We start from the raw sequence: 22,691 nt of genomic DNA, 5'->3' as shown, positions 1-22,691 counted from the left end.
TTTGCGATAGCAAAGGGGGAGGGGATGCCCGAGGCTACCCTTTCCTCATCCCTTTGCCGCGCTTGATGCTCCGCAGCCCCCCTGAGCCCTTCTGTCCCCGCTCTGTCCCGCAGTGCTGGTGAAGGGCCAGGTGACCACCAAGTACTACCGCTTCCTGGCCAAGCACGGCGGCTGGGTGTGGGTACAGAGCTACGCCACCATCGTGCACAACAGCCGCTCGTCGCGCCCGCACTGCATCGTCAGCGTCAACTACGTCCTTACGTAAGTTCTCTCCGCGGGATGCGCTCGGCAGGGCGGGGTGGGCACCTGCCGCGGCCTCCGGCCCTAGCCTCGACTACTGGAGGGGGGGGTTGGTTGTGGCACACGCTGAGGAGCAGGGCGCTTAATCTACGTGAAGGCTTTCTTTGACTCTTCCCTTTCGAGAATGGAGATTTAGAGGTTCTGGAACCCGCAGATTTTCCTGCTCCCCCTTCCCTCTTTTTTTTTTTTTTTTTTTTGGTACAGTTTAAATACACCCAGCATTAAATAAAATTTAATGCAGCGTAAAAAAAGAAAAAAAAAAAAAAAGAAAAGGTTTTCACGTACGGAGTTATTTATACTCAACAAACAGGACATCTGTTTTTCTTTTCAAAAATCTGGGGTTTGAAGTTCTTAATTTCATCCAGAGTCTCTATCAAAGCTCCGAGGTTTCTTTTTTGTTCTTGGAGAGCGATCCTTACAGGGAACCACAAAGAAAGTTGGTGATCAGAAGGGTCAGTGAAACTTAACAAAAATGAAGATAAAATGGAATAAAGAGGAAAAAAATAACAAAGGGACTGCTTAGATACTGCCTATCTCAACGTATCCCCTAGTATTTGGGGCTCGCCGGGCAGGTCTCCGGCTGTGCTGCTTGCATCGAGGCACGCAGGGCGGGGTGATCTCTTATCTCTGAAGCATCTCCCCTGGCCGCAACCGCTCTGGAATGCAGGGGTGAGCGGCCGGACCTTCCCAGAGCTGCGGCAGAGGCAGCGCAGTGATGTCTCCTTTCTCGGGTCCGAGCAGCACAGGTGGCGATCGGTTTGGTGGCCGCTCAACTGAAATGCAGCGGCTGCTTATGTTAAGTCTGAACACCTGCACGAGGAGCTGCAGGGCAAGAGGTCAGTGCACGGTAATGCTAGGAACCTAAAGGCAGCTGACGTACTAGTTTGACTTTCTGCCAGCAATTCTACGTGCTTTTCCATGACCACCTGAGTTCAGCGGTCACTTGACTTCCCTTTAGTAGCAACAGAGTGAATATAAACCCCTTGTTCCTCACACCCCAAGAGGTTTCCGACTGCTGGGGGCCAAGTCTGCGGCTCTCCCCTTGCAGAAGCCCGCACTCCCCTGCCTGCCCGGGGCGGCTGCGGGCACAGGGCTGGGCTTTCCTCCCCACCTCCGGGTCGAGCTCGAGGCGCGCTGCGGGGTAGATGGCTGAACCGAAATAGCGCGGCTCCTCCGCCCCGACCGACTTCCTGTCCTTTTGCTGGTCTTTGTATTTTTGTGCGTGTACGCGGATTTTAGAAACAAGGTTATATTTAGAGCTGTTTTTAGCCAGAGTGATGTGTGGGAGGGCTGTGTGCTCTCCCGAGCTTCCCCTCTGAGCGGCTTTGGAGAAAGGCTGCTTCTCATCGACTTGAATATGGGCAGAAGGCAGAGCTGGAGTCCATCACGATCCATGGTTGCAACCATCAGGGACTACAGGGGCACCCTGACTGCATGGAACCCTGATTTTGGTAGTGCAGATTGGTCGAGGTCTTATCTACTCTGATTGCCTCTTCATTGGGTTTCTGCTTTGCAAGGCTGAGCACTAGTGCTATAGTGTTCAAAGTCTGTATGTGATTAAGGCATTTAATATAAATTCTCTGGCTCCAAAAGCTTCTTAAGGATGATAGTGGCTCATTCCAGTGGCCCAGAACTAGCTGAAAGTTGCGTGGGTAACAGCTTTTGGCACAGACCCTCGTGGTCAACTGAACAGGCAGAAGAAAAAAATGGTGAACTTCTGCATATTGCCCCTTAATTATGGGAACTGGAGAGAGAGTTTGGAAATGGCAGAGTTGCATGTGGGATTGCAGGATAGCATCTGAAAGATGGGATGCCTCTCGCCATGGTTCCTTTGAAAATAGGAAGTGCCAGTGTACAGTGAACTTGAGTGAACATACCAAAAGGGCCACCAACTTTGGGCAACATTGGACACATTCCTGAGTTTGCTGAAGGGGCAGCTGTCTGTCCCCTGGCATGGTATCCTTCACTTGGGCAAAGTCCTGCAGGGGGTTTGTTTACTCATGGAAGAAGAAGCTTTCTCTCGCTCTGGGAGGAATGTGACGTTTTGGGCAGAAGCAAACAGATGCTGGGTGGTATAGTGGCCTGCCCAGTCTGAAAGATCTGTGCCAGTGCAGGCCGAGTGGCACTGCCTCTCCTTAGAGCTCCCCTGAGCAGTATGTGGGAGGAAAACAGAAAGAATGAGAAAGGGTTTGTGTAGGACTCCTTCCCCAAACACACATCCAGTTAATTAAATAAAAAAGGGACCATTTCCATCTTCCATAAATCCTAAGCTTTGTGAAAGTGAATTCCAGAATTGAGAACAAATGTTTTTAATAAGTATATATACTGAACTGGATAGGTACGGTGGCAAGCGCATGTGAGCAACAAGAGGGAAGGTTATTTTTTGTGTAATTAGAGTGTGTAAAAAAATTAATGTAAATGACCTTTAAGGATTTCAGCATTTGTTCTTCTTTGTATTCTGCTTGGCATACGCGAGCACAGACAAAGAATATCTCTTTCTTTTATTTGTTCTGTACACACTCTTGCCATATTATTGATTATTAGCTGTGCATGTTTATCACATAAAGGGACTTGAGTATGAGTCAATTAATAGAGAATGTAACTGCTAAAGTTAAGTTTATATTTAGATGGCAAACAACCTTCCTTTAAACAAATGGGTAAAGCAAAGTGCAAATCCTTTGACTTTTTGAGCAAGAACAAATATTATAATAATTTGTCCCTAGAGAAATCTAAGGAAGCTTTCCTATATTCATTTCCTCGTTCTTTAGCTTTTGAAAGAATAACAATAGCAGTACCATGCAGTGATAAAACCGTGCAGCAATAAAATGGATTAAGTATTTAATTATGACTAATCTATGTTGATGATATAGTACATACAAGTTCCAGTTGCCCTCTTCACATTACACTGTGCATCTGGCTGATTAGAAGCACAAATTGAAGTACGCAATTTGTTTGAAAGATTATTTCACAAATAAATGCCATATTGATGAATGTTTTACGTAATGATGTGGTAAATGCAATTTAGAATGAATTAACAGTTAATTGTATCTTCAGTCTTCATCTTTAAATTATAACTATTTATAGCTTTGTGTACTACCAGGTTTAAAATAGTTGGATCAACACTGTGATAGCATTCTGTGTGGCGAGTTGGACTTTGAAAGCTCTCCTCCCTGGCATATTAAGCAGGCTTTGGGGAAGTCATGTTTCACATAAAATCATAGCTCTTAGAGTATTCTGAGACAATCGCAATGAAATATTTCCATTGCTTTTCATAACCGTTCTCTTTTTGACCTGCTTCTGGGTCTTTTGACCTGCTTCCAGGTCTCACCTCTTGTTTCCTAGTCAATAGGAGCATCCATACATTATATTACCATACCTCCAGTCCCACTTTTCTTCAGCATTTCTCTCAAATCCACCTGTTTGGACACGTGGCAGAGTACTCTCCTCAGCCCAAGGTACATGGCTTGTATCTCTCAGGTGTGTGATGGAATGTGTAGGATAGTGAATAAACTGGGGAAGTTATTACAGTAGTAATACTGCACATCTTTACTCATTTCATTAGAGGAATGACTCATACAAGTGTAGCTATCTACCTTTAATACTCGAGACGAGGCATGCTGACTTTAACAAGGTATTTCTTATTTTTAATTTTTTCCTTCAGTAGTTGTAAGTAGTAGAAACTAATCTGACCTGTTTTTCTTTACATTTCTCTGCATTAATGGGAATTTTGACACTTCCAGTGCACAGAACTGAATCCCACCTCATCTATAATCCCACCGCATTTTTCCTAGGACTAGAAAACCTTTCTTCACTGGTATGATCTGATTAGCAAAGTAAATATGTAATAGAACTGTTTTAATCAGCCAAAATTCACGAAGTGCACATGCCTCAAAGAAAAAAGCATGAAAGGATTCCTCTTGAACTATTCAATGCAATATTCTGTTTGTTTGCCATAGTTTTTATTGCAGAGTTGTCTCCCTGAAGCACCGTTTATATATTTCTTGCAAATAGGAGACAGGCTTCTCCAGGTGTCCACAATACGCTTCTGCAGTTCTTCTTTGTTCATGTAGGGCCTTTCTTTGCTACCATTTATTTAATTCACTCCAAATTTCTATGCTTGTATTTAAACCAGGTGACGGTAATGGCTGAGGCACTAAAACTGTGTGCCAGAGTCTGCAGCCGCTGCTTTTTTGAACCCAGTTTTATTTGCTAGAGTGAGGATTAAAGGACTGCAACTTAGATCCACAGGAGAGAACAAAACAGTCATTAGTTCAAATGCATGCCTACTGATGGTCTCAGGCGGTGTGAAATTTAGGACTATGAGGAACAATCCGTATTCCAAGTAAGAAATGTGACTTGAAATGCTTTTCACTTCATCCTTCTCGCATTCAGTGAGCTGGCTGCTATGGCCTTTGGAAACTTGCTGCTTCCAAATGCTGAATTACAGATCTTGTAAAATGATTGTCTAGGGGTGAGACATGTTGAGCAGCAGATTTAGCAGCAATAGCTAAAGCAATTACTATCTCCATCTGCCCGCCTTGACTCCATTGACAAAAGTTCCAGGGCCCACCACAGGGATTCTTACTCCTAAAATGCCACAGTTAATGGCTCAAGGTAAGCTGTCACAGATTTCACTTTGCACAGAAGCACAGCACTGTGTGCTGGAGCACAGGTGTTTCTGCTAGAGAGAATGTTTGCATGTTATCCTTGCTCTGCCCCTCAGCACCTTGAATGGCACAAACGAGCCTTGTGAACAGCACAAGCAGCTCTAGGTGCCCATGTCCCTTTTGGGGTCAACCCCAGTGATCCTTCCACAAGACACAGGTGGAGAGCACAGATTGTGGCACTGATGGTTGAAGTCAATTACACTATCATAGTTCATAGGGCTGAATGCAACCAAGGCCATTGGAAAAGTGTCTGCTGGTTTTACCACATGACATTTGTATCATTACAGTACCAGTCTGAATTGTATCAGTGGCTGTGCAGAAGAAGCAGGCCATGCAGTTGAGCTGCTTCCAAAAGATACTGTTCCCATTATCATGGAACATAAGCACAGATTCGGTTTAGTGATGGGACTTGGATGATCAGAATAATGATTGGGCTTGATAATCTTGAATGTCTTTTCCAAACTGGATGATTCTATGATTCTGTTATCCTGCCAGTTCTCAGTACACAACTGAGTGCTGAACTGGCTCTCACTCTGCTAACAGCAGCAGCATGTTTCTTCAGCAGGTTTACGGTTTTACTAGCTCTGTTTCTGTTTCCTTAATCTGTTGCAAGTTTGCTCTGTGCAGCATCTCTGTACTGCTGATTCTCATGTTGTTTCACTGTAATTACCATGTGATGCAACAGGTGTGATAGGTTACTTAGCTGCTTCTGCAGTAGGCTCTTCCCTCTACCTTAAGGTGCTCTTGCTAGCTCTTATTCATACACACAAAAACACGGCATTTAGAAATGTCCTATATTAAGTGTTAACAAATAAATCTCCTTTGTCCGTTCAACAGTGGCAAGTATCTGTTTAAAATCTAATTCTCCTTCCCTCACCTCTCTTTTGTACTTTACAGCATGGGCTAGGCTCCAGCACACATGTTCGTACTCAGTAGGTTACTTCAGAGGCAGCCCACTCGCTTTGATGACACTGTTTATGGAGGCAGGCATTGCTCTGTGCGAACAAGGGTACAGAATCTGACCCCTCTGGAGGCTTGTGACGACTGCAGTCTGGAGTCAATCCCATGATCTTAAACACGCTTACACAATTTATTCCTCGTTGGTTTTTTTTTTTTCTTTTTTTTTTCTGTTGTCCACTTAGTGCAATTAAATCACAGAAGTCCTGATTTACTAAATAATTTGAGCACATGTGTTGTGGTTTAACACTGGCAGGCAGCTCAGCACCTCACAGCCGCTTGCTCACCCTCCCCTGGTGGGGAGAGAATCAGAAAGGCTAATGTGTGAGAACTCAGGAGTTGAGACAAAGACAGTAGAGATAAAGGTAAAGAAAAAGCTGTGCACACAAGCAAGGCAAAACAAGGAATTCCTTCGCTATCTCCAATCGGTAGGGAGATGTGCAGCCACTTCCAGGAAAGTGGGGCTCATCGCAAGTAGCTTCCTGGGAAGGCAAACACCACTGCTCTGAACATCCCTCTTCATTCTTCTTTCCCTCAGATTTTACTGCTCAACAAGATACCATACTGTACAGAATATACCTTTGATCAGTCTGAGTCAGCTGTCTCAGCTGTGTCCCCTCCCAACTCCTTGTGCACCCCCAACTCCTTGCTGGATGATCCCTCCTGGAAATAGAAAAGATCCTGAAGCTGTGTAAGCACTGCTCAGCAACAATTATAACATCAGTGACTTACCAACATTATTCTCATCCTAAATCCAAAATACAGCACCAGCAGCTACTAGGAGGAAAATTAACTCTACCCAGACAAAAGTGGGACAACTTGGCTGGCTCTGAAAGTGCTTAGACGTAACTTTCAGTGTATGATTATATGCTTGTGTACTCTGTTTTGAAATAAATAAATAAAAACACACACACAAAAAAACCCCAACAAACCTTAGGCGCACACATAGAAATAAGAATATTTCTTGTCTTTGCCAAATAGAGATGGCTGGAAGGCCATGTTCATTACTATGTTGAATTGGGACTTAATGAAGAGCAGCTGGAATTTTTCAGCTACAAACCACTGTGTATAAATCTCAAGGGCAGCAATGTTGAAAATAACAGCTATTATCTGCTGAAGTTTCAATGCAACTATGGAAACTCAAATGCTTGGTTAACTCAAGTCTGGCAATATCCCCTAGTATTGTGCAGCTACTTTGGCATCACCTACAGTGAAGATCTTTAAACCCATCCCCACATTCACCCTTCTCATATCTGTGCTTTTGGTGAGAAAGCCAATATGGAGAGTCTGCCCTGAGGGCAGCTTTGTTAAAAGTAGCCTGTGGCTTTCAGTTCTTTCTGTACAGTGTTTGGCAGCTTGTAGCTCAGACTGTTGCTACAGAAAACTCCCTGGCTTAGGACATGGTTAATGGAAACCCACCCAAAGGCATTACATGCTGTTTTTCTCTTGCTGTTTCCAAAGACTGTTTTGTACACAGAACAAATAAACAATCTTTATTGACTGTTTCACAAGGCATAACCAACTAGAATATTTGCTCAAATAAATCTGGATATGGGGATAAATAACCTACTAGCTTTTTAAAATTATTTTTATTTTGCTAGCATTTGCAGCCAAACTGCTGAATATTGTTCTCCCAAATAATTTTGTTGATTCTAAGCTGTGATTAGGGGAGTTAAAGAAAAAGTATCTTTTGAAAGATAATCAACCTCCTTAGCGCTTCCTGTGAAAAACAGCAATGGGAATGGAGGTGTGGCTTCAGTTCAAAGTAAATTGTATACCAACACGTGTGTAATTTAACATGGGAGTATGCAATCAGGGCTTCCATTCTTCCATTATTTAACGAGCTCAAGAGCAGTAGGAGAGAATATGTATTGCACCATTGGCATGAGTATGATATACTGAGTGGTGTGCTGCAAATGTGCTACAGAAATGCTCACCAAAAGCACAATAACTATCATATATTGTAATAATTTGAATTTATTGCACAAATACAAATCAAAAATATGTTTAGTTCATTGACAGCTTACCTGCAGTGTTGGTCCAGAGACCATTATAGATTGGCAGGGGAGATAATCTGTGTGTATACTGTGGACATTTGCACAGGAGCATTGAATAGCCTAGTCAGAGACTCTCCAGGCACCTAGGTTATGTGTGTATGTACTCTGATAGATGTACAGTGAAAATAGATTGGCCAAAACCAGGTCCCCCTGCCTGTTTGTGACAAAGCAAGGACCAGGAGAACAAAGGTGCTAGCCAGATGACAGATTTACATTTCATAAGAAGGTTGTAGATAAAGACTATTAAAAATTGTATTTTCTGAATTTGATAGTAGTGAGTGTGCAGTATATGGTGGTTTAACATACTCTGTGGCCCAGAGGGTGTAGGTAGTCAACCTAACAAAGGTTATATTGAACAAATTTTAACATTTAATGGACTCAGTTCATAGAATCATAGAACATCCCAAATTGGAAGGGATTGCTCAGGGGAAGCTGTTCTGGTGCCTGACAACCTGTTGGTGAGGAGACTTTTTCTAATCCCCAATAGAGAGCAAGGGACCTCAGATGCTCCTCATACATCCTGCCCTCCAGCCTTTCACCATCTCTGTAGCCCTCTATTGGACGCTCTTTAGCAGTGAGTTATATGATAGCACATAATAAATATAATACGTACTTTGAGGAGATTGAACCAGTAATTAGCAGGAAAATAACAAATGAAATGCCTTACAGCCTTGTGATATCAGCTTTTCTGGTTGATGTTTAAATCTTAAACATATTATATACAATATGTCTATAAAAGCTGGATCACCAAGAGAGAGTGATATGAACAGAGCCCTAAACACAAGTAAACAAATAATGTGGATGGGCTTTGGCTGCAGGAGAAGTTTGTAAATGAAAAAACAAGTAGATTAATTTGTAGGTAAAAATAATAATAATGAAAGTGACTAAGCCCCTCTCTTTTCAAATGCTAAAAAATACATATAATTCCTTGCCCTTCTTTCTTCTCTTACCTTCAAGATTCAATTGAAAAGCATTTCTTAACATATCATGGTTACTTGCTTTGCGGGCGGAGAATGACAAAGAATGACCTGGAGGGACTAAGTACTGTCCCTTAACTAAAGCTGAGGGCCTCTAGACAAGTGAATGGGAAACAAATTTGTTGTAGAAAAATCTTGCTTTTTCTGAAGAAAGTGAAAGCCTTATGGCAAGAAAGGGTGAATCTGATGAAAGAGAAAGTGATCTACTGTAAGTGGGACCTCCTTATGAAATGAGGATCATGAACCATCCTGGACTTAACATGCTTTGCACTATGGGACCAAGTTGATCAGGAAAAGCTGGCTAGAATGATGGACAAGTATGTTATGAGGCATGCAGATAGGAAATTTGCCAAGAGGGAGCTAACAGAATGAATAGTGAACCAATTTTTCAAGCACTTTGTTTTTTCTTAGATAAACCATTCTCTGGTCAAAAAAGATAATCAGGAAGTCTGTCAAATGAGATATAATCCATCTTCTCAAAGAAGATTAAATTATCACAGTAAAGGTAATTAATTTTTCAATGTGTTCACTTCAGGATTTTAGGAAGGTTCTTGCAACAAAAACTTTAATTATGGGGAACACAGAGGAGCTGATCAAACATGATAGATTAGAATAGATTAGCATTTACAGCAAACTGTTAAAAGTAACAAAAAGTTGTCAGGACCACTCTTCATTGCATTCTTTTAAAGCAATTGAAGTATGAAATCACTGACCAACTATGGTGAACAGTGTAATGTAAGAAGCTGAACAGGATAACATACATACTAATAGTGACTATAGCAAATACTTCGGAAAGAACTTCAAAATAGGGCAAACATGCAATAATGCTTCTCCAGCACTTTTTTTCAGCATTCAAAATGTTCAAAGGACACCCTACACAGAGTACCTTTGAATGTATTTGTTGTCAGTGTTTTCCTGTATTGATAGCCCCACACTTCTTGTATTAGAAGGAAAAGTGAACACCTGTTTCCTACATATTTTCTCTGTATCACTCACAGTTTACACATCTTTTCTTGTCCTTCTGTTATCTCTTTTTCCTACCAAGGGCTCTCCTTATCTGTTCTGCATAGAGAAGCTGTTCCAAGATCATCATCCTTGTCTCACTCTGAGGTTTTCAAAGGATGTGATCAGAGTATACAATATTTTTATCCAATCTTGTGCCATCACTTCAGTCACTGTTACAAAATACAGAGTAGTCAATTTTCTTTGAATTTTATTTTCTGTACCAGCCATTTTCCTAGCCTGGAGCTGGTCTGAGGCTCTTATCTCTAACACAGTACATAGATTTTAAAGTGAAAACACCTAACACCCTTAATGAAAATTATGAAGACCTCCTTTTGGTGGTCACATTGCTTGCATTACTGTACTATAGTAAATTTCAAGATTTAAAAACTTGTTATTTTATAATTTCTGCCAAACAGTCATCAGCAGTCTTTCTCAAATTCTTTTGTCCAAGCCTATCATATAGCTATATGTCGTACTATTTCAAATAATTTCTGCTCAGTTGGGTACACAATAACAATAGTATTACATGTGTTCAGTCAAGTACATTTATTCATAGAATACAAATTTATTTTAGCAGTTTAAGTAGGTGAGTTTAATGTATATTTAGTCAAGCGTTACACTAGTGAAGGCTTAAGCAGATTAGAAATAAATGACTCCAATTAAAGAACACATCTGTGAAAATTGGTGTGTAATAGGCATGGATGAACTGTTTGCATACCAACTGTAAAGAAATCTTTAATTACTAACTGTCTGGAAGAGGTTAAATCAAGGATTAATTGTATAGGACATAGTAAAAACATTTGTACTGAACACATGAAAATTTTGAAAATAAAAACATGTTTTACCTCAATAATGGCATGAGTACTGCTCTCAGACAATGTGTTTTATCTTTTCTATTTTTTTTTCTTCTCTTGCATGTAGTAGATATGCAGCCAGAGGCAGCATCTGAGATTTAGCTTAGTAACATTAGCTACCATATGCATTGGTAATGGGAGATTATTCCTTCAAATAAAAAACTGGTTTAATAGGTGAGGCAGACAAAAAATGCTCCACAAAAGAAGTGATTCCCACAGGAAAGTATTTTTTACCTAATTTTTACAGTTGGAATTCAGAAAGATTAAGGTAGACATTCTCGGAAGTGATAAGATCTGGGCTAAATTTGACCTTACCCAAATTAGGAGTCCCATTGGCTTCCTTGAGGGTAAGCTCAGGCAAGTGCCAAGCGCTTTCAAAAACCCTGTGATACAGGATTTGCACAGCAGTCGATGGAAGGGTGAGAGTTCAATTCAGAGCAACTGGCTACTAGATCAGTGTCTTAAAGTTGTCAGTGGTATTCAAGGTACCATTTTTTTTTTTCTAACACACAAAAATATTAATAAGATGGAAATGTGAGTCTACCTATGTAAAAGCAGTCTGTTGTACTGTTGTCAGTGTGGTTTTCTCTGAAATAGAAATAGTCTTACATGAGTATATCAGAATTTACATTTGTGTAGCACAAATTCCTGTGGGGATCCTCTGTACCTGTATGTGCAGAAAAAATAAGACCGTTTAAAGTTTCATTTAACATGGCCTTTGGTTTATCCAGAAATATTACCTGAGTGTTCAGGTGAATGTAATGGAAAACTCCAAATGTTTACAAAGAAGTCACTGTAGTGTTTTAATCAAAGCTGACACTTCTAGAGATAAATCACAGAGTTCTGCAAGGTTAAACGTGCCTTAAGATAAAATGCTGCACTGGGCTCTGTTCTTAACTGTTTTGTGGCCACTCAGAAAAGAAAGTATTGCAAGCTATTCACTTTAATTCCAATTGCTCATTATCAGGCAGATTACAACATATACAAATCCTTATAAGCTCCTGTCAAATACACTTCTTCATTTAGCATGACATTTACTAAACATACACCAAACATGACTTCTAGATGATTCTGGGCACACTTGAAAGAAAGCACTCCTGGTAAAAATGAATGTTACAGAATTAAAATCAGTTCTTCATATTTTATTTATTTATATAAAGCATTTCAAAGCATTTTTTTCAGTGCTATATGTAACTAAAGATGATCATTATCTTTCTATGTAATTATCCTAGGATATCTTAGGCATTTTATTCACAAGCAATAATAAATCCCTGGTGCATATTTTTTTATCTAGAAAATCTAGTAAATAAAGACCAATGTAAAAAGAGCTCCTTTTGGAGCCAGAGATGGCTAGACATGTGGTTGGGAATGACAAACTGTACCTTCAGACTGCTGAAAACACTGCTACACCATGATTATCTAGAGGCCAGGACATTTTATTTAACTCCAACTGACAGTTAAATGACTGCACTCTGAGACGAAAAACCAATCAGGGAAAATATAAAATTTCTCTGACAGTAGCTCTCTAGAAGATATCCTCAGGCATTTATGTTACGTAGTCTGAATAGGAAACTTCATGCTTCAATTTTCCTGAACGTATCAAATCCTCTAATTGAACTTCCTGGTTTGGATTGCTCTATCTTTAAGAGCAAATACAGAAACATGATATCATGTACGTGAATCTCATGGCTGAAGAGGCTGTAAACTTTAAGTCAACAAGATGTAAACAGCTACTGTTGCTTATGCTATTTATGGGGATAAATAGGTGGTTGGCACTCAGTGAAGGGATCCAATATACAGATACTTCTCCAACTAGATGCAGTGCTTAACCATTAAGTGTCCTAGTGATAAACAACCACTTGAGAGATTTCTGGAGGGTCTTTCCAAATAACTTGGTGAGCTTTATGGGGCTTTTCACTCAGTAAATTTTAAGGAGGATCACCAATTGCTGATGGAAAAACTAAGGCACAGAGTATCTCTGAGGTCACACAACTGAACGACAGTGTGGCTTCATAGCTTCATAGCAGTGAAGTTCAAGAGATTTTTTTCCCACTCCAGACTGGTATCATGAAGTTTGATTTCTTATATGAGTGAAGAGATGCATTGCTATTGTGACTGGTTCAGGAATATGATAAAGGAATTGTGTACTCTTCTCCTGACAGTCTCGTGAACAGATAGAGGCCTCTGTAAACATTTCTGAGACACATTGTACATGAATAGAGAACACAGCAGATGAGGAAACTGTCTGTTTTGTTGCACCATCTGCTGATTTAGAAAGCCATGAACATGACGAACAGCCAGAATCTGTTCTCTTTTCACTCATCTGCTGAATGGCGCTGTAAGCATTGCATGAGCTGGAGTGCAGAAATGTTAAAAGTTGCAAGCATTGTTTAAGAGTAGAAGAATAATATATTACAGTATTGTCATCAGATCAGATGAGGAAGTGCTGGGCTTTTACCACCTTCATGGCTGATTTTTACTGGATTGCAGCAACTGCAAAATAGACTGAACATTAATGAGTTTAAAGTCATACTTTTATACTGTTACATCGGCAGGACAAAATTAGTTTTCTCAGTTTTTTAAAAGAAAATGCAGACAGCATTCATATATTCTCTTTTAATAAATATTTTTTGTGCAGTAGAATAAATTATAAAAATGTATAATGTGCTCACAAGAAATAATAGTGTAACCAATTAACATCACACCTTGATTGTTTTGCATGAACAGTGCTTTCCTCTTTACTTCAGTGGTGTGAACAATTGTACTCACGATGCAGTAATTTGCTCCATTTAGGTTATCTTCTGCTTTTACTTGCAGCTTGTATTTTGTTTACTACACTAATGTGTTTTAGGAATGAAGAGATATAGGTCATCCCACGTTTGCCAGAACTATACGGTCACTTGATGCCTTGGTATGATTTGGTATGATTTCCACTGACAGCATGATCATTACATAGTTTTCAGGCTATCAGTGGAGAGAATAAGTGTAAGATCTGTTTCCAGCTGTTTATTGGTGTTTTGAAAGTATGAACTGAAAGATGCTTCTAATACAATAAGTTCATGTATAAAGACTGAATTTCCGTAAATTTTCTTTGGAGCATCTAACATCTTTTAATAGAAAAAACGCATTGTAAATATTTGTCTCTTCATTGATTATTGATGTATTTTCAGTTACTGCATGTATAGCTTATTCTTCCTTTCTCTCTGCTGAGACATCAGTGTAAACAGGCACTCTTCCTTACGGCTTTTGCAGATTTTTCAATGGGCAGAGTATTCTTTCCTCTTGTTCTGAAAGTTCCCATCTTGTTTTGAAGGTTATGCTGCTTATGAGAGTACATACATTAGAACTTTTTTTTATTCTTGAGTGTGTTTGTCCTCCTTCTTAAGTTCATTTGGTTCAGTCTGAATATTTATGAATATTTATAAATATTTAATATTTATAACACTAATGGGTGTTATTTTGTTCTTTCCTCTGGAAAAGTTCTGGTCAGCTGCTCTTGCTATTTGAAAACATTTTTTTCTGGGTTTAATTTCTCTTGAGTTAATGAATCTTAATATTTTCAAAGTTAATATGCCATTAGCTTTCTAAAGTTAATGTCTGTTCATTTGTTTTAGATTTTTTATTAAGGTAGTCCCAAAGATCCTCCTATTTCTTGAAGAAACACAAGTATAGAAAACCTCAGTTTTTTCTCTACAGTTTTGTCTTGGGCCTCCATTACTAATTCCAGACTTCCCAACACTATTTCTAGCAATACTCTTTTCTTTCTCTCTCTTTCTTTTTTTTCTCCCTCCAATAAGGCTATATAGAAAACTCTAATTTTCTTCAATTTCATGGTGAGTTCCAGTTGCCACAATTGTGTAAGCCTCTTTTGTTTGCCAGGAATTCAGGAGCTATGTTATTCTGATGCTCATTCACTGCTCCTTTTTGTCTACATGCTAATCAGCCATTACCTCCTTTTCAAAACATTGTTAACCAGACTTTTCATCTTTCTTCGTGCTGTATATTTTGGCAGTGATAGTAGGCAGAAAAAATCTTCTGTTGCTGATTTGTGAGCACTCTTTACACAAGTCTTGCAGATCCAGCTGGCACAGAAGCCACGGGCAGACAGATTGGTTTCTTCCATCGAACACATTTCTCCTCCAGCTTTTGTCCTTCTCAGAGAAGTACAGTTGGTGTAGGCTTTGGTCTTATTTTCTTCATGATGTTACCTCAAATACAACAACAGTTAGGATTAAAGTTTACACTGGGCATTGAAAGAACCAGCAACAAGGCAAAGTAGAAACGCTTCTGGGAGTTACAACCAAGAAGACAATGGGAAATAGCATATTTTATCAAATGGATGCTGTGCTTTTTCTTTTAATTTCTTTTCACTTACAGAGGAGCATGGTAATTCAGTCTGTAGGTGCCTGATACATTGACCATACCAGCCCAGTTCTCTTTGGGGGGAGAAAGGACAAGGAAGAGAAGAAATAATACATTTTTGGAAGCATATGGTTAGGAGTCAAAGAGAACCTAGAATTTCCATCCAACTGTGGAAGGAATGGCTGTTTCCTATCATGAAAAGGTGGAGGTCTTCAATGTGTTTCCCTTTGCAAAGAAGCATTACTTTGGTCTTGTCTGGATTCAGTTTGATCCATATGTTCTTCATTTAAGAGCTAATTTCCTGTAGATATTCTGATGTTTTATAGTGATGATAGTTGCATCAGAAAATGAGATAAATAGTAGATTGTCAGCAACATACTCCTAGCAATTGAACACATGCCATATCACTCTCTCTCTCAGCAGTCTCATATGGATAGAAGTAGATTATATAGATCCTGAAGGTGAGGACCTTGGAAGAAGGTGTTCATACCCACCACTTTTTTTTAATTACTTGTAGAACATGAGTTGCAAGACTACTGTGTTAATGTGACTGTGTAATAGTAGATACAGGGGTCTGAAAACAAGAATCTGGAGATTGCAGTACCGTGGTTGGCGGAAGTTTTATGAATGCCTCCAGGAAGTTGTCAGAAATTCCATCTGTTGTTCGTACACCACTAGGAGCTCTGGTTCGTCTAGTCTGTTGCTTCACACTACATATGGATATACTCAAAGATTTTCATTTCTTGATGGAACATCTTCTCCATCTGACACTGAGAGCCCATCTTCCATATTTTCTTTTTTTTTTTTTAAACTTCTGGTATTTATCTTGACCTGTTTTTAGTGGTGTTCTGGTATCTATCTTGGATCTTCTGAAGGGTAGCTATGCTAGGACAGGGATGGCATTGATTCATGTCTTGGTGATGCAAAAAATTCCAGGTGTTTCATCTGAAAGGAGAGCACAGATGTGTTCTTTTCCTACCCAGAAACTTTACACTGAGCAACACGAATTTCAAATTGTTCTCTACTTGTTCTAAGCAATTGGCAGCAAATACTAGCTTTTGGTGTTTATTCCAATCTGTGGTGTTCTGGGAAAGTGACTCCTCACCCCAGACATACTAAGGATTTGGGAAGGAAATATATGACAGCACATAAGATTTTTGGACAGATCTGGCATACCTGTTTTTCAGATTCTTATGGCCTAGAAGCATTCATTATACATGTAGTCTCTTATATTTCAATGCTCAGCCTTTATACAGAAATAAAGAGCGTGAAGGTACTGTTGAAGTGATAATCTATAGTCTGAATACTGAAGTGGGTTTCTTCCTGTTTTTTAAAGACTCTGACAGGAGAAGGAAACAGATACTGGCATGCATCAGAGATGGGTATATAATGGCAGGGCTTCTCCAGTAGAATGGGAAACAAAAGATTTAGTAGGTTGTAATAAGCAAAACATCTCAGTTTTGATCTTTTCTGATTTGTGTGATTTTGCATCAGACATTGAGACCACAGAACCCTTCCTCCATAATTTCTTATAATCAAATTGCCAGGGAGAATGTGTATATCACAGTGAGATTGATATTTTTATGACAATTGATAATACCTCATGCTACTGTAGCTGTTAAATATGAAGATTAAAGGACATCCTTTTTTTCTGATATTTTGTATAATAAGAAGGTAATTTGATAAGGCTTTTGATATGGAGACAGAAGATTTGCATGTTGAGTCAGTGTCCATATCAAAATTCTGGAGGTAAGCATGGAAAAGATTTAAGGTTTCAAAATATCTGGACAGGATCTCTATATTCAGAATGATAGCTGCATGCATGGTGTTTGAAAAGCCAATATATAGCAGAGTTTTAAAGGTAAAATTTGAAGCAATGATCACATACATTTTCATTACATCAGTAGTTATGCTTAGCGAATCTCTGCACATTATGGACTGGAAGAAGTATACTCAGCACAGTTCTAATGGCAGTGATTTGCTTCTATGTGTTATGTATATATACATGGAGACACACACATTGTCCACAAAAAAACATAGACTGTCAAAAAACAGTCTGTTCTATCAAGTTTGTTTGCAAAAAAAAAATTAGTGTAGAATTGGGTTGGATAAATCATCTATTCTGCAGGTTTATCTTTGGCTGTCCAAATATTCATCCTGTTTCATTTATGTCAGTGACTTACCAAGTTTATCCTTCTACAGCTGTTTTTTAAGTGAAAGGATTTCAATGTACTAAGCTGTGATGTGCTCAGATTGTGGTGAAGTTCTTTTCTAAAAAACAAAAACAAAACTGTCATGGCTTGCATCAAAATACATGTGATTCTAGAACAAGATATTGTTGCTAAAGCGGGGCGAACAGTTTACTGTTATGAGAATGAATCTTTAGATTCAGACGGAGCATGGGGTAATGTCTGAATGAACATGCTGCCTCTTTGACTGCATAAGTGAAGCATTATTCTTTCCTTGCTCTCCTTCTCTGCTGATTAACACAAAGGAAGAGAAAACCATGAATCCTTCCTCTTTTCCTCCAGGTAGGTAGGTGAAGGAGAAGCTCCTTCTCTGCTCTGTTTAAATGAATCATTGTCAGAATAGGTTCCGTATGACTACATGAAAGCTGGAGAGCTCTTTTCTTACTCCCCTGGGTACCAGCAGAAGCACAGATGTTTTCAGAGGGGCACAGTTTAAAGCATATGCCCTCATTATGGTTAGAAAGACATCATCAATAGTGCCAATTTTCCTTTATTTTATGTATTCATTAGAAAATTTGAAGAAACTAATACTGAACGTAATGAGTTGCCATTATACCTAACTCCTCATAGAAAATCTCTAGTACTTTGTGTGTGTGTGGCATACCATTTAAATTACAAGATCTTTATTTAATTAACTGTTTCATCTGTCTGGAAAGCACTTCCAGTGTAAAAGACTCTTCAAATAGAGGAATAACAGCTCACAGGATGCACAGAAAAAAGATTCACAAATTTGCATCAATTCATCAATAATAAAATGTATAAACATAGTTTATAAATGTTTTCCACTTATAAAAATGTTAATTTATTTAACCATCCGCATATGAAGGCTGTTTTCCCTATCCATGTGCACTAGTGTCCACATATACACATGTGGTAAGTTTGTAGCTGTACAGTTAAAAGTTTGAGGAAAATGTGTCCTATTGCTCAGCTCTGTGACCAATGCAGAACTGTAGTGAAAGTCTCTGAAATTTCCATCCCATTCAATTTTTTATTACTGAAAATGTAGATCAGTTTGATAATAGTTGGACACAAAAAGAAATCATATTTTCAGTATGAAAATAGTGCTATTGGTTAGTAAGCTATACTACATAGATATATAAGGGCAGTAAACTGCATGGTTTTATTTTTTTTCCTTAAAAATATCTTTCTTTTCCACTCCTGCTAAGAAGGAAGGTATGTTTCCCATTAAGATATGAAGTGAATTTGTTTTTCACTTTTGCCTTTTACATAGGGATACTGAATATAAAGGACTTCAGCTCTCCCTGGATCAGGTCACAGCTACCAAGCCGGCATTCTCATACGCAAATTCAACTCCGACCATAACGGATAATAGAAAGGGAAGCAAATCTCGCCTCTCGAGCACAAAGTCAAAATCAAGGACATCACCGTACCCACAGGTAGTTGTCTTTGGAAAACAAAATTAAATCTTTTTGAATATCTTGATTTTGACTGCTTTTTTAACCCACGCAATTAGAATGGGCCAAAGAGCGCGTTACTCAAAGGGATTAAAACACAACAGGTTATAAGATGTTGAGACAGGGATACATTTCTTCAAAATGTTTCTAAAAAGCTAGAAGCAGTTATGCTTCAGCATGCACAGTAAATCATAACCAACAACAGTAAGAGCACAGCGCTCTGAGTTAATAACAAGTGAACAAAAGGATGAGTGAAAATGTTGCTTTTGAAATACTTGGTTTGAGAAGACTGGGAGTATTGCAGTCTGAGGAAACTTGCTTTACCTTCCTTTTTGATAATTCCAACATATCTAGAAACTTGCCAGATGTTTGACAGCAGTTTAACACTGAAATGTTAATCAAAAGGACTGAATTTTGGGTAGGGATAGAAACAAGCGAGCTAGTTGAATTGGAACAGGACAGCTTTGGAAGAGAGAAAGAACTGATAGGTGACTACTATCAGACTTTAATTTCCCAGATTTCATTTTCATGCTTCATGTTTTAGACACATGCCCTGCTTATAGAATGGGCCAGACTCTATTGAGTCTCTGACCTGCAGCTTGCCTAACAGATCTGTGTGGCTGTTCCACAGACAGTGCCACTGCGTTTGCACTATTACATTGCCAGCCATTTATCTCAAATAAATCTGGTTTGTTGAACTAACCATTACGTTTCCTAAAAAATGTTGCACAACTTCAGCTCTTATTCCACTACACGATATATAGAAGAAATGTTTGCATTCACGATATAACATTGCATAGCTATATATTTTCAAAATGTCCAGATCAATATTTATCCAACAGTGAAACTGAGGACTGTAGTTTCTCTGTTCTAAACTTGCTCCCATGAGTGTACAATGTCAGCCCACATGTCTACATCATTTTTTGCTTTCTTTCCTTTTCTCTTCAAAAGTACCAAGGGTAAGAGTTTTAAAAGAATGACAGAAACTTGGAAGCTCAATTTTAAGAATCTAAATTTGCCAGACATTGTTCTGTCTGTTGTTCAAACATTTGTTCACAAACATTTCTATGAGTTACTAAAGAGTAGCATTCTCACTTGAGTGCTCTACAGCAAATGATTGTAATAAAAATGATTTAAAGAATCAGTAAAATACCTACAATTAATTCCAAATTATATTTTTAAAGAGGATTATCTATGATTTATTGAAATTACCCTTTGTTTGACCTTGTAAGACCCTTTCAGAAGTCATCCTTTACTAGTAGGACAATTGCAAATGAAGACCTATCATCCTCGCAGCAAAGTTTGCTTTTGGCAGTATAACTTTCACCAGCACCACTTCATTCTCTCTGCCTCCAGAATAATTCTAGAACTAGCAGTGCAATGCTGAGACTGTTGGTTTATCAGGGATTGCTGTCTGAAAGCTGAGGGTATTTAGTCTTCAGTTTCACTTTGCATCCTTGTAATCAGCTGACTGGTAGTAAAGTCACAGATTTCATCATTCATAAGCAAGCAGCAGCACAAGTTGCCAGTATCTTGAAAAGTGGTCATACCATTCATTACAGCACATCACCACAAGCAATGCTGGTAGCTTGGCTTTGTATCCCTCTTGTCCTCCTTAACCACTGAATGAACTGTTGAAATATTAAGAAAAGCTTTTGCAAGGATCATACAGCAGGTGGTATGGTCCATGTCCCTCATCTCCAGCCCATGTAATTTGCCAGTAGTGAAGAATTAAAATGTGACTTGAAAGCCATGTCTGGAAAGTGAGTACATGGGTTTTGTTGTGCAAAGGAGCCTGTTTGGTTTTTTTTTTTTTTTTTTTTTTTTTTTTTTTTTTTTTGTGGAGAAAGGAAGCAAGCAATCTATTAGTAAAATAACAGCAGTGAGGAAAGTAATCTCTCAATGTTAAGGCCATCTAAGAAATTTTAAATATAAGTTGCTGGTTTTTTTTTTCCCCTTTCTTCACAGCTTTTAATTTTGTACTTCACTCTTGATGAGAAAAGGGAATCACATGCTTTTTTGGGTGATGACTAAGAATCCACTCCCTTGCCAGCTGTGTACCCTAGGAAAGCTACATGAGATGTGAACTGTAAGAAAACCATGTTAATAAGTTTCAGATGAATATTCAGTTCTAGGGCAAAAAGGGAGTGTTTTGGTCACCTAACAAAATGATAACGTGTGGGTTTTTTTTATCCCCTCAAACCTAATGCAAAAACAGGCATATTGCAATATGGTGCTTTTCAGTGAGTTCATTACATTGAAGGCACTGGTCATCATCTGATTAACACTGGTTGATACATACTTAGTGGTCATGCAGACACTGTGAAACCTGTCCCAGGCAGGGATAGGGTGAGCAGAGAGGAAACTAACTCAAAATTCATGGCACAGCACAAGGATTTGCCAAAGCACTATGAACAGTGCTCTTACAGTTCTGTCCAACTAGAGTGGAAGGGAGCTGATAGAGGAGGTGGAAAAACTGGAGATGAAGACTTGATAGAGGTATGCAGGAAAAGGAAACTGAGTTGGTTAAAAGTTATCTACCCATCATTGCCCATAATAATAATAATAGTAATAATAATAGCTAGGGACTTTCAAAATCTAGTCCTGGACCTCATTTATTTTGTGTTATTAAAAGCTAGCCCTGGACTTCATTTATTCTGTAAACAGGAAGAAGCAACAAGAATGGAAAAGCATTTTAATTGTGATCATCTGAACAGTTGCTTTGGAGTTCAGTCTCCCATTAATGATGATTATTTTAAGAAAATATTTAAAATTGTCTGTTGTCTGTCTCTAATGAGAATGTTTTATGGTCAATCTGGATAAAGTTTTATTGCTTCGTATCTTATCTTGGTTCTTGGATAAAGATCATATAAATATATATAATATATATATATTTAGTGTATATGTAATGAGAAAGCACACATAGGGATGTGCCTATTAACAGTTGGATGGGGACTTTGGTCTGTGTTACAGCATTCACAAATTTTTGGAAGTAATAGGTTTCTCCAGTAGTGTATATTAGTTATTGCTAACTCACCGCCACAACTGATAGTAGAGGTAAGCTAACTTTATGACTACTTTAGACAAATAATCTAGGTTAATTCTGCAATCCACCACTACTGGACATATCCCCTCCTCCTTTAAAGAACAAGGTAGAGACATTGGAAACAGGTTGAATTCTAGTCAGCCTTTCATTTATCATTTCTTTCTGTAGCCTAAGGCTGTGGTAACTTTTAGCATATTCAAAAGCAAAGCAAAGCCCTCTTTTTATAGTAAACATAACTCCTGATCTGGTGAAGAGTCACCAGCAGTGGGGGTTATTTTAATGGACATGCTGTATTACTTTAATCTAAGCCTTTCACCATCTGTTCTGTCTATAATAGTGAATGCAAAAAGAACATATTTTACATTTCAGGATTACATTAGTAAAAAGTAAGATAAAAGTGATTTAAAAGCATGCATATGTTCTTAGTACAATGCTGCCCGCATCTGTGATGTTTTTTTCTCATGGTTAAGACAAAAATCAAGAGGAAAGCTGTTAATGCTAATGTAGTGAAAGTTTTTCATGGAAAAACGAACTCTCAGAGAGTTTCACTGTATATTTTGTGTTCATAACAATAAAAATCTGAGCAGGCTGACAGAAAATTAGATAACTATAACATCTACTGTTTGAACATTTGACAGTGTGTGTGGAGAAGGCTGATGTTGCTGCATGTGACAGAATAAGTGCTTAAGCCAGTCAGATACCTGTAAGAATGAGAGATCAGGCAAAAGAATATGACTCAAGAAATATTAAAATCATCTACTGGCCTAATTCACTTCCATGGGTTCCCTTAAAGTAAGCTTGT

The 22,691-nt window shown here is 38.7% G+C and overlaps 1 protein-coding gene across 3 annotated transcripts in view; it reads left to right on the top strand.

Annotated features, from left to right (window-relative positions):
• The window catches only part of SIM1 (SIM bHLH transcription factor 1), a 66,933-nt gene that overhangs the window by 32,610 nt on the left and 11,632 nt on the right, over nt 1–22,691 (top strand). For all 3 annotated transcript variants that reach the window (XM_048935842.1, XM_048935841.1, XM_048935844.1), the window contains 2 exons: nt 114–261; nt 18,660–18,825. In XM_048935842.1, coding sequence (XP_048791799.1) covers nt 114–261; nt 18,660–18,825 — 314 coding nt within the window. The remainder of the gene's footprint in view (nt 1–113; nt 262–18,659; nt 18,826–22,691) is intronic.

This window comes from Lagopus muta, chromosome 2, assembly GCF_023343835.1.
Source record: "Lagopus muta isolate bLagMut1 chromosome 2, bLagMut1 primary, whole genome shotgun sequence".
NCBI classification, from domain to species: domain Eukaryota; kingdom Metazoa; phylum Chordata; class Aves; order Galliformes; family Phasianidae; genus Lagopus; species Lagopus muta.
This window is presented reverse-complemented; position numbering and strand designations above follow the sequence as displayed.